This window comes from Aythya fuligula, chromosome 3 (genome assembly GCF_009819795.1).
Source record: "Aythya fuligula isolate bAytFul2 chromosome 3, bAytFul2.pri, whole genome shotgun sequence".
In the NCBI taxonomy this organism is placed as follows: domain Eukaryota; kingdom Metazoa; phylum Chordata; class Aves; order Anseriformes; family Anatidae; genus Aythya; species Aythya fuligula.
Window position 1 is genome coordinate 5878520 of NC_045561.1, and position 12988 is coordinate 5891507.

The 12988-nt window shown below is 37.9% G+C and overlaps 1 protein-coding gene across 6 annotated transcripts in view; it reads left to right on the forward strand.

Moving 5' to 3' along the window:
* The window catches only part of PLCB4 (phospholipase C beta 4), a 202798-nt gene that overhangs the window by 110429 nt on the left and 79381 nt on the right, over positions 1-12988 (forward strand). For all 6 annotated transcript variants that reach the window (XM_032184308.1, XM_032184312.1, XM_032184306.1 and 3 more), the window contains 4 exons: positions 356-456; positions 4499-4579; positions 4872-4931; positions 6252-6395. In XM_032184308.1, coding sequence (XP_032040199.1) covers positions 373-456; positions 4499-4579; positions 4872-4931; positions 6252-6395 — 369 coding nt within the window. In that variant the 5' untranslated portion in view covers positions 356-372. The remainder of the gene's footprint in view (positions 1-355; positions 457-4498; positions 4580-4871; positions 4932-6251; positions 6396-12988) is intronic.

Sequence of the window (12988 nt, forward strand, 5' to 3'; positions counted from 1 at the left end):
CTGTGAAAAGAAGTACTCCTGTGTACTATCAGTTGTGACATTTTGTATCACCTAGGGCTGCATTAATTCCAGCCTCATTATACTCTACAAGTGATGCATCAGATATTTAAACTAAAGCAATGTTACAGTGTCAAGTGATTTTTCAAATAGTTGACATACATTTAATAGTAATTTTTCATTTGAATTACTAAACAAAAATATTCTAGTGAGGAAAACTTCATTTGGAAATGCATTGTGACTTTTTAGTATTCCTGTGTGAACCGAAAAGGTAAAAGTCACTATTTTTCCTGTTTAGACTTTGAAATACTCCTTTTAAAAGACAGCAATTGAACTCTGCTCTTTCATTCCATTTCAGGTTTTTCTTCTGTAATCATGGCAAAACCTTACGAATTTAACTGGCAGAAGCCAGTTCCCTCTTTTATGCAAGATGGAGCTGTGTTTGATAGATATGAAGAGGTAAGAGGCCAGTAGCATTTCAGTTGATACTCTCTTTATATATGTAAATGTTTCAGAATGTTTCATGCTTTGTTTTCATTGTACACAAATTTTCACATAACTGCAGAAATGTTTGGAGAGAAAATACTACGATTCATTGCTATACAGATTTTTGCTTTTAAAAGAAATAACATAAAAATATATTTAATCCCACTGATTTGCAATAAATCCTGAGCAAGAGAAAGGGAGATTAAAATCAAAATATCTGTAATGCTTATAAAGTTCTCATCTTTGCAGTTCCATAACGCATATTACTGAACAAAGTGCATCTTTTAAATGTATTGGATTAGGGTGGGGGGAAAGATTATGTCTTTTTTGATACAAACTGAGGACCTGCATGTTATAGAGAAAAGTAAGAGAATACAAAGCATTTATATTGTGATTCATATGCATAATTTGAGATCTGGAGTGGTTTTAACTCCTTTAGAAAATCAACCTGTAATCTTTCTGAAATGTGATTACTGTGATCCTGGTTTCAGCTATACTTTAATCCAAATCTATTAAAGGAATGCAAAATAGGACATTTTACATAGGCAGCCAAAATAAAGTGCTGAGACATTTACCTTATCCTCAGCATTGATATACCTGTGAGAATAATTTTATCAGGGACTATTTTTAATCATTTGGACAGGAAGTGAGTCCCTTCAGGGATATTATGATATTCCCATAACCTTTTGAAATGTAGGTAAAAAGTATTTTTTATAATGAGAACCGACAAGGTAAGGACAGTTATTTTACCCTGTATGTTCAGTTTGGGGGACAGAGAAACTGAGAAGGTACTAATAGACATTGAACGACCTAAAAAGGGAGGTTCCTAAAAGCTCTGTTTTTCCTTCAGTAAATGTTATTCCAGAAATTCAGTCTGTGAGCATCCAAATGAGGAGGTATAGACCATGGTGGTTCTCTTGCACCTTAGGTGAGAAACTGAGAATGATACAGAAAAGAGTTCAAACGCTCAGATCTCAGTGTGGAATCAAGAATGCTCAGTGTGGCACATGTGTCATTGATGCAGTGATAGGGAGAAAGAGACATCTTGAAATGAAATTCTCTTGTACAGTAGGTTGGTGTGCTCAGCATGCACTTGTGCAGGACTAGCCGACAGATAGCGCTGTGTATACATGGGGTTAAATGGTAGAACCAGTAGTCATGGTCTTTCCAGCTGAATTTATTGCCTTCCAAAACTCTGTAGAGAGGGGGATCCTACTTGCCACCTTTGGAACAGAATTTTCTCTGGCCATCCATGTGATAAGCTCCATCTACATTGCTGCAAGTTTTGCTACAGTTCACTCCAGGTTTGCTATTGTACAGTTGGAAGCCTGGTTTGTTTTATTGAAAGGGGCTCTTCTGGAAACATTAAAAGGCTTTCACTTGGGTAACTAACTGTATATTTCATCTGCAATTTACAAGGAATCATCAAGGGCTGTAAAAAAAACAGTGACTCAGAAGTTAAGATCTGTAGCCTGTAAACAGTGAGCACTAGATGGTGTAGCTGTTTGATATTGTCAGATTTATGATATACATAGGCAATGATTTAATTGTGTTGTCGTAGTAAGTAGATAGCCTACCTAAGAGAAAAACACCATCGCTTTAGTCATGTTATGCAAGCATAGCAAGATCCAGTTCTGTACTGTAAGGCTTGCAATTTTCAAGATAAAGATTTCAGGTCTGGCCTTCTCATTCTAATTGAGGTTCTGTACTTAATTCCCCAACCTTAACAGAAAGACCATGTGGGGAAAAAGATAAATGGTAAGTGAACTGAGGTCACACAACAAGTCAGTGTAAAACTGGGGCTCAGGAATCTTGGTCGAGGGTCTGGGTGACTGAATAGTTCTAGTACAGCATGGGAGGTCTTTTTTGTGCCCAAGTTTTGTTGAGTGGCTAGAAAAATCTAGGTTACTGTAATGTAGAGCAGCGTCTCTATCCATGTTTTTCCTGATATGGGAGTCCTTTAACTGGCAGAGATACAAAATGGCAGAAATATATTTTGAGCAAAGCATTATCCTATTTGACTGCTGAGAAGTCCGAGTCTAGAAGAGGAATGTCTCAGAATATGGGAAGAAAAAATCAGACATGATTAGGAACATTACTATGTACATGGTCTGATGGTAGGTGCTTTCTTTACAGTGCAAGAAGACAAATTGCAGGGAAAAAAAAAGTAATTTAGTGAATAGGATCAGGGCTATGGTGGGACATCAGCATGAATGCAGTTTACATAAACATCTTTGTGAAAACATTTTTGTTACATCAAGAGCTTCTGATAGATGGGGGTGAAATAAATAACAACAACAACAAACAGCTTGCCATTTATTGTATGAGTAATCTCTCTGGAAAATGCAAGAGGCACTCATTTTGATTGCTAGCTAGCTGTGTTTTTATATGAAACATTGCAGGATTCCAAGGGCTGTAAAACTAGTAAATCTGAGTTGTCTGGCAATAAGTACATTTCATGAAGGATGAGTGCTAGGGTGAAGGCAGGAAAATAGAAGCTGTGGTGGAGAAAGATGAGCAGAGCAGTACATGCTGGAAACTTATTTGTAGAGGTGTTGGCTCAGGCTAAGCTACAGCAACTTTCTATTTTCTATCTCAGTTCCCTGCTTGTAAAATTAACATAGTTGTTTGCTACTTGGATGGAAAACTACAGTCCTTAAGTTGTGTAAACCTCATTTGATGACAAAAAAAAAACATTGTCTGGAAGTGGTAGATACCATTCAATAATGAGTGTATTCAGGAAAAAGGAAGAATTATCCCAAGCACAGCACAGCCCCTTTGGCTGCCTCCATCTAGGAGGGCTCAAAGACATTACCAACCTCTGGATCCAGGTACTTGCTCGGTTTTGTGCCTGGTGTCAAGTCGGGATAAGACCTAACTGGAATGTGAGTATTCCTCAGCCCACCTGAGGCCCTTGTGCCATGGCAAACACCAAAAAGAAAGTGGTGGTTGCCCCATGAAGTTCCTCATCCCAGGCTGAGCAGGGGAGCAGCCCCAGAGTCACCCAGTGAGACAAGTCTGTCCTGGGCAGAGTTACTGACTTACAAGTGTGCTCCAAAGACTGAGGGCATGGGAGTTTTTACCTGTTTTGTTACCTCAATTCAGATTGTTCTGTATGTAAGACCTTTTACTCTGGAAACACCTCTGATGTTCTGACTGGTCTTGCTTATATGCTCAGAGGAAGACAGGGCATATCAGAAAGGTACCTCAGCCCTTAATGCAGAGCATCGCTTTGATCTCTGAAACAGTAAGCAGTGCTGTAGCCTGCCCCCATGCTTGTTGGATTTCAATTAAGGAAGTAAGGAAGTCCTGGATCCTTTTTTATTGAAAAAAAATGATTGATTCTGCACAGTGTTATGCTACATTTTAGCTTAATTTATGATGCATTAATTGGGGCTGGAGGTGTGTGGAGGAAATTTCTTTTTTAATTCAGCTAATCTGATATTTTGCCTTGTCCAGTCCCTCTGGTATGCTATCCTTTCTTGATTTCTCTACTAATCAATATCCTTCAAATTCTGCTTGCCAGATACTCTGGCTAAAAAATACTCATGGCATACATGTACATACTATCATAGTCTAACGTAAAAGTGCTTCCCAGTTTCTGAATGTTAAAATACAATGCGGTCATTTGATCATGAAGGTAATGCTGGCAATTACATAATTTTAAACTTAGTTTGAAGCATTCAGTTTTCAATAAATATTTTTGAAGTTCCATTTCATTAAGATTTTGAGCTAAGAATCGGTGCTTTTATTAAAAAAGAAATGTTATACTTGCAAAGCAAAGTATGAAAATACTAAGTGCATTCTAGTGTTTCAAATGTTGGCAAAAAGAAATCATTAAAAATGAGCATTTTTAAAAAGCCTTCCTTCTCACATCTGATTGCTTAGGAATGGCAAATTCCTCAGGAAAGCATGTGGGGAAAAATGTAACAGTCTTTTATTTTTTGAGCAATAAATTGATCTATGACATTTCTCAAACTGACCAAAACAATGATCTGTATTTTCTTTTGTATAGGAATCTTTTGTCTTTGAAAGCAACTGTCTCTTTCAAGTGGATGAATTTGGCTTTTTTTTGAGCTGGAAAAGTGAAGGAAAGGTAAATTACAGTTACGCCAAAAATATGTATTACATATTATTGCACTTAGTTTATAAACTGCCTAGTTTTTAAAGATGTAAAATATCGTGTTACTTTAATATACAACACTAGCTTTGGTTCTGTTCTTTTGGAATTTACGTAAGTGTTTAAAGAGGGAATTAACATAAATAACAGGGAATAACAGGGAAATACTGTTTAGTGTTAATGAACAGTGATTACAAATAAAATATGTTGGTTTTGGTGCGCTTCCTAACAGGCCTTTCAACTTGTACTTTTTTTTTCTCCATTTCAGGAAGGACAGGTATTAGAATGTTCTCTGATCAACAGTGTTCGTTTTGGAGCTGTACCAAAGGTACTCTATAGCTAATTTATACTCATATTTTAAACAAAGAATACTTAAAATGTGAAATGCCGAACAGAGTTCATTTCTCTTACAAATACCAACAACACAGCTTTTCTCTAGGAATAAGTCTAAAATGTTAAGTTTTAAACGCAAGTGATTTGGTGTGTTTGCACTGGGAAGATTCTGTAATTTGGTCTCCCTGATTTAGTAGGGTGCTTAGCTTTCAGAATGCTGTGAAACTTGAACAGGCATTAAGCTTATGTGTTAGGAGTTCTTAATTATTTTTCTAACATTGTATTGTGATACATTTTTTAAGAACCTGGAAAAAAAATATTCCATATTTCAAAGTTTGTTCCTTCTGTTCAAAATGTGTTGTTTCTTCTTGTTACTTTGATATAAAAGCCTAGAAAGTTTTGTTTGCATTCCTGTTTATGCAGTTAGGTGGTCAGAGAGTCAGTGGTCACTGTCTGCAATTTTGAAGAACATCAGTAGAAGGACTAGCTACAGCTTCTGTAGAAGCCCAAAGTTTTGGAAACAATTTAAATGGTATTCTTCAGAAAGTATAAGCAGAATGTTCTGAGATTAAATTTGGGCCTCTGTCCTCCAGGCCTTTAGTTTAGAAAATTTGTTGTGAAGCAATCTATCTGTTAAGACCTCTGCATTTCCACTTTCAAGTGCTAAATGTTTTTATATTAACCGTAGATGCCCATCTCTTAGTAGTTCTCTTGGGATTCCATAAACTAAAATGCTTCCCCGAAAGAAAAGGGTCATGGGAAGTGGTGGTGCAGACAACCCCATGCTTCATGCAGCCAACCATACCAATATGCTTCACCTCTGACTTTACATAGGTAATTTGTTCTTTATGCCCATTAAATTCATAGCTCTTGACCATCAACAGAGATACCAGCTTGTAAGATGTATCATTAAGAAACAGCCAAAAAGTCACACAGATCATAACTCTCAGTAATTACAGACTTAACTAGACAGGAATAAGTTACGTAGAGGTTAATACTGTTTCTCTATTTCCATTCCTTGGAGTGATTCATTTTTCTTTTTTCATGACTAAAATATACATAATTTCAAACTTAACTTTCTGAAATGTATTTAAAGTACCTCATTTATGGCTGAGCTTTTACAGTCATGTTCATGATTGTTAGAATATATTGTTTTCTAGGTTTATACACGATGATCCTAAGTGAAAGCACTCTAATATGATTGGCAAAGGTTTAAAGGTGTTACTGTATATGAAGATCGAATAGCATCTTTACCATAATGCATTGCATAACAAAAGTATTGCAAATGTAACAAGCTGTTTATTCTGTTTAACAGGATCCCAAAATACTAACTGCACTTGAGGCTGTTGGAAAATCAGAAAATGAGTTGGAAGGACGGATAGTGTGTGTTTGCAGTGGCACAGATCTGGTGAACATCAGCTTCACTTTCATGGTAGCGGAAAACACAGAAATTGCCAAGGTATTTCACAGTTAAACAGTGTGTGGGAGGAAAAAAAGAAGAGCTCCTCAGCAGTACGTGATTGTTTTTCTGAAGTAAGTCAGCCTGTTTGGCTGACTGAAATGCCTGTTTTTAATGTCTGCTACCACACTCTGCAAAAGGACAACAAACATCCATTTGGAGCATTCTGTAAAATGTCTATATGCTACAGTGAAACGACATAGTGACTTTACCGTCCTCTGCATGCATGGTAATTAATCAAAAGCAGAGAGACATATAGGACACAGCATTCCCCCTAACTATGTAGTATCTCTGCATGAGTCTTGCACAGCACGTTATGTGGAGCTTATGCAGTGGATTTATAGCACGTAGTGATGCTGAAGGGAAGTGCAATTACTTTTATTTTCATGGTGGGTGGAGCCCAGCCCTCCAAAATTTTGTTTGGTGATAATCTAATTGTATCATATGGCTCATATTATTTGAAAAGACAAAAGCAGGAAAGAAAATTCTGTACAGTTAAGGGGATTCCAGTGTACCCAGGTTCTTTTCTGTTTCCCGTTTTCGTGGAACAGCCTTAAGAAAACAATGGTGCTTTTTTACACGTAATCTTGCCTGCAAGTTGAAGATTGCAGTTTACAATGAAAGTTCTGTTGCTCCACCAAGACCTGGTATTCTATCTATCTGCTCTAAACTGCTCCGAGAAGCTTGATCCAGAGTACTGATAATAGCTTAAATCCAGAGATTCAAGGGACTTCAAAAATTCACATTTTTTGGTTTTCTCTTCTGATTGTCCATACTTATGGAATATTACACCCTGTTTTGCCTCTGAGATACATACTGAATAGTGATGAGTAACATACACCTGCTAACCCCTCCTTTAAAACAGAGTGCCTGTTGAATACAGCATCATTAAATCCCTTGGCAGACTTGGTTGATATTTCATTGCTTGGATCCATGCATCTTTAAGCACTGGGAGTACTGAGTAAACTCCATGAAAGGAGACATTCTTGTATAACTTACATGAACGCACTAAATGGATTTTACTGTGTGTATTTTCAGCAAGCTCTCAGGGAAATAATGTGCCATGGTTATGTTTTGCAAACATTTAAGAGGCAAAGAAAAAGAAATGCTTGCAGCATTCACTTTTATACTTAACCCAACAATGTCTCTGATTTATTCTGGAAAGAAAAAAGGTGTAGTTAAGTTTGACAGCCATCTTTAATCTCTGTAAACTGTACTAGACTATTTGTTTCGTGAAGTCTATGTTAACCAATTACATATGCTGTCACAATAGATGAGCTGATTATACGATCTAAAATATGTCCTGCTTCATTAACCACCATCATGCTTATCAGAAATGTCATATACTGCAGTCTTCTTGTGGGTGGGTTCTAAGAGGCCTATAGATGTAGGAGAATTGCATTTGGGAGGTTTTCCGTAATTTTCCAACAATGCTGATCCACCTGATCTAACATGTTTGAGACACGACGGAGACGGTAAGGTAAATCAAGTCAAAAACAATGTAGAGCTTTCTAAGTTGCACCTAAAGCTGCAGCTTTGCTGGGGATATGGACATACGGGAATTCATTTGGTCTGTAATATGATGGTCTTTCATATATGATAAGTACATCAACTTGCTACTATATCTGTGCTGCAGTAAAATTTTCTAGGAATTATCTGAAGATAGAACTGTTCCTTTGTGATTCTTCCTGTTTTGATCATGAGAAAACATCTTTCTTCTGGAGCATACTAAATCTCCTCTAGAAGCAGCAGGTCTTTACATGTCATTAGGTAGCAATGCAGCTACTACTGCAGTTTAAAATGGGCCTTGATATATAGTCCACATTAAAAAGTAAACTATTACTGTGAAATAACAGAGACAAGAGTTTGGAGATAAAGGAGCAATGATTGTGGTTTAAGCAGCCCAGATTTGGGTAAGGGATATATCTGTAGTTGTGTGCTGTTTTCCGTGGTTGCCATAAGGAAAGTGAGTGTTACTTGCTGCAGAAGTTTTAGCCATTCCTCAGATAAACCAAGATCAGGATTGGTTGGCACCTGATTGGGATGCTTTAAAACAAGGGACTTCAGTGAGATCCAAATGCAAAAGCCCAGAACCTTTATTTTAGAGTGACAGAAATAGGGCAAAAAGATATTCTGCTTCTGTAGATAATCACAGAATCATAGAATATCCTGAGTTGGAAGGGACCCATGAGGATCATCAAGTCCAACTCCTTGAGTTAGGAGACCATAACCTACAATGGAAAGCTTTTTTTTTTTCTTTTTTTTTTCCCCATAAGTAAATGTTGGACAGGTAAACTGCATACTGTCATATGAGACAAGAAGTAATTGTTACTTGTTGAAGGCTGGATTGTAAATGGGACTGCATAACCATGACATAGAAGAAAATGAATGCGAATGACTGCCTTCTTCAGGCTATCCATATCATAAGGAATGGGATCAGTGGGAAGCAGATTCTGCCAGGTGGATAGGACAGAGTAACTGAGTGTAGGTACGGTCCCTTAGGAGTGCCCCCACTGTTGCAGGTAGGCAGGGATTCTGTGGGTAGCAGTTAACCCTTTCCTCCAGGCAGGGCTGTCTGTACTGATCTGTCCTCATCTCTGCACTGAGGCAGCCCCATGTTCCTCTGCCTCTTGTGGTGATGGGCTGAGGAGGTCTGTCCAAGTCATTGCTGAGCTCCAAGGATAACTATTCCAACAAAAAGAGTGTGTTTATTATCTTCCCACTTGTCTCCAAGCTCCAACTCTGGTATTTACATTCTATCTACTTAAATTTTATTGGTGTTTTCAGCTGAGAAATTGGTTTTCATTTCCACTCTTAAAACAAAACAACGACAAAATAGGGTGTACTCTGTCTCTGATTGCAAGCAGCTGTCATGGTCCACTCCTAAAGCAACTTCAATGTGGTAGTAGGGAGTGACTGTAAAAGGTGGAATTTAAAATCTAATGTTTTGAATCCTGGTTAAATCAGGTTATATAGATTATTGTGAGCTAGAATTAAAACACACACGTGTTTTAATTCGTGTGCTTTTTCATTTTTTTTCTCCCTAAGTGGACTGCCTGTGACTTAATAATCTGACAATCTGCTTTCCCCAGTGCAGGACATCTGAAAGGGCCATTGAGTATTTGGACGCAAATTTCCTTAGGGTGGAAGTAATATAGTGCTGATGTGAAGGCACCCTGGCTATAGGCTGCCTATTCAATGTTGGCAAAAGTCCTGTGAAGCTGTTGTAGTTTAACAGCCCCAAATCTGGACTTTCTTCTTTGCTCATCCATTTTGGCAATGCACTGAGGATTTTAACTTAAAAAATTATCCTGACTCAAGTCAGCTCTTTTTGCATTCTTTAGCAAAGGCGTAAGTTTGTCCTGACAGTCGTTCTTTCTCAGGTTCAGCAACGCTACTGAGAAGAACCATCTCTCCCAGAAAGTACTGTTCCCACTGCCATGGTGTTGAAGGAGTTTGTGAACACTCCTAATTCAATTCAGGGAAGTGAATTTTCCTAATTCATTACCTTTTCAGGGCTGAAGCTCACACCAGTGTTTGAGATAGCCTTACTCAAGGAGTGCTCAACACACACCCTTTTGCTGGCAGTAGGTTGGAAGGGGAGGCAGGGAGGGAAGAAGAAGGGAGTAATCTTTCTCAATGGCATAAGTCGGACTTGGTAGAAAATAGATATTTTCTACAGTTGTGTTACTGAGATATTGAATCACACGTTGATGGCTAACCTGTGAGGCACCAGAATGACTAGCTAATACTGAAATACTTTTGTTATTCATGCTAAAAAGCAGCATATAGGCAAAATGCCAGCTTAATTATCCAACTGATAATATTTGGCATTGAAGAGGACTGCAGTTGAAATCATTTCATTTTGATGTACTTAACTATCTCAGCTTTTCAGCTGGACTAGTATTTTTCATTTTTAAAATTGATTTCTGTTCGGTAAAAATCACCATCATTTTTTTTAAGGTGAAGCTCTTCAGATTGATCTTTTTTGTTGCTGTTCTAGTATATGTCTCTTTTTACCTAAAAGAAAAAAAATATATATATATATTGTCAGTTAACGCTGATTTTTTTTTTTTCCTCCCTGAAACAAGTTATTAATTATTTGCCCAAATCATACTGCTAGGAGGCAGCAGACTAGAAGGCAGCAGAAGATTCCCACAGGAATATCCCACAGATATGTTACAGGAAGGTTCTGTTTTCCCATAGCTTTGCTTTGTTTTAATGTTTCAAGGTAAGTCTTTCTAAAAAAAAATGCAGAACCTACTTGAACATTATTCTAAAATTCTACTGCAGTTCTCTATGTCATGCTAGTATATGGCTTATGTCTCATAACCTACATGATAAACATTTCTAAACTATAACCGTCTTAATTATGACTTCTGCTTACATGTTCAGGTAGCCCTTTGCCAAGTATGTAAAACCATCTTCTCTAGAGAAACCTTCATATCCTGGCCAGACTGTGGTTAAATGTCTGTGATTTCAATGTGCTTGCCTTTCTGCTTTTTTTTCGTGTTCTTTCTTGGCTACACCACTACGGAAGTATCAATAAGTTGAAAACTTAAGCTTTGGTTCTCTGTAGCCAGGAGGTCTATTTCACTGTGTAAATCTCTAGTATGTTTGTCTGAACCTGCATAATGAAGCAGCCAAAGTGAGTTTTCCAGATGCTTTCAGAGTAGACCCCTCCAGTGCTGGAAAAGTCGTTCCAGGATGGAAGGCTTTGTTGAAGGGTGGAAGCGATCTGGACACATCACACAACTTGCAGTGCAGTGTTTATGTGAGCCTCAGCTTTCCAGATGAAATACTTGAAGTAGGAAGAGGCCCTTTTATTTTTGTAACAGAATGTTTGTAGCAATATCTGACAAATCTGTGCTCCAGTTGATCAGGTAGGGGATGGCTTTTGCACTATCTTTAGTCTACTGCCCTGGCTTTTCTTGTCTCATGCTGTAGAGACATGGTAATTTTTATAGAACAGAAACAATTTCTCAGACATCTGTGTTGAGAGAAGAGGGACATCTGCTGGTCACAACGTCAATGGATAAGGGCAAAATACCAGGGAATCCTGCCAGGCCACTTCTTTCTCAGTAAGAACTGAGAAATGTGGTTCTGTTTTCCGTGGGTTTCCTGAAACTTCAAATTATTAAGCCCTTGATTCTGACAGCCAGGCACAGGCACTGAATACTGAAATTGGGGAAATGCCTCCTTGCCTCCCTGGTTTTCCCACTGCTTGAATTAAGCAGAGTGCTACCATGGAGAGATTGCAATGAAAAAGTGAAGGTAAAATCACCTCAAGAGAGGTCTGCATAATACTGACCTTGTTTATAAATATGCCACAGATGACCTTGTCTGGAATTGCATGAGCTGTAGATTACAGTGGTTTTTAGTGCTTCATAATTTTTGCCCTTTTTAACACTCCTAAATGAAAGCTTGATGGCTAAAAGAAAGCTGAGAGGTCAAACTTATCTGTGCACCCTGCTGCTGCTGCCTGTATTTCATCAATGAACCTCAGCTAACACAAGGTCACTAAGTGCCTCAAAAGCATCTGAGTACTCCAGCAAAAATGGAGTATGCTTCTTCAATAAATTTTTCATGCACCTTCTCCTTATAGAGATATTTGACAATATTGGATCTCGTTAAAGAAAAACAAGACAGCCTGCTTATTTCAGTCTACAGTGTACTTAGATTTTGGCCTCTTGTGCCAGCCTGAGGGTTTGTGTTTAAGGTATCTTTGTCTTCATTTTTATTTCTTTTCTTGGTTGTTGTTTCTCTAAGATTAGATAGCAGGGCCCAGAGTAATTATTGGTATATAGGGAGCCATTTAGGAGCTCCATTGACAGATTAAAGGTAGTGAGACATTTTTGAAAATCTGAAAATGTTTAGCATTAGTATAAATGAGAAAAAAAATGCATCTTGTATTTCTATCAAAAAACATTTTGCAACTCTATTTTCTGTAAGACCAAAGTGAAGTATCTACCTCATTTCAGAGTTTCATCTTGTTATAGGATTTTCTTTCTTTGGAGACGTAGCATTATGGAGATGCTGAGCACAAAGGAAAAGAATGTAGGATCTTTATCCCTGTTTACTTGCATAGGTTTACATGTTTTGCACCTTCATCTCTGTAAAATCAGCAGTGCTCTCACAGCACAGAAGCATTGCCGCTGCTGTGTTCTTTGTAGTGTGTTAGCTGGGAAAAAGCTGAGCTCTTTCATCTCTTCCACCATGTCATCAGACAGCTGTACATTTAATCTGGCAATGCTTTGCTGACAGAAAAGAATGTGTTGCACCTTGACTTTTGTCATATAGTATTTGGGCTTTGGATACTTTATGAACATCTGTGCACTGGATAACATTGCCTTAAAAGTGGTTGTGGAGGTGGTTGTTTGGAAACCATTCTGGCTCAGAAGGATGTTTCATGTTGACCAGTTGACAATGAATTTGAATGTGTTGCATTGAGCCTGTATACCAATCTGTGGATGAAGAATTTTCTTCATCCTATGTCATTTCAATTCTACATAGTGTCTTCACAATCCAGAAACATTGTTTTTTTCCTCAGCTCTCTTATTCCCAATTTTACTTTGGAGCCAGCTGGTAGCCAT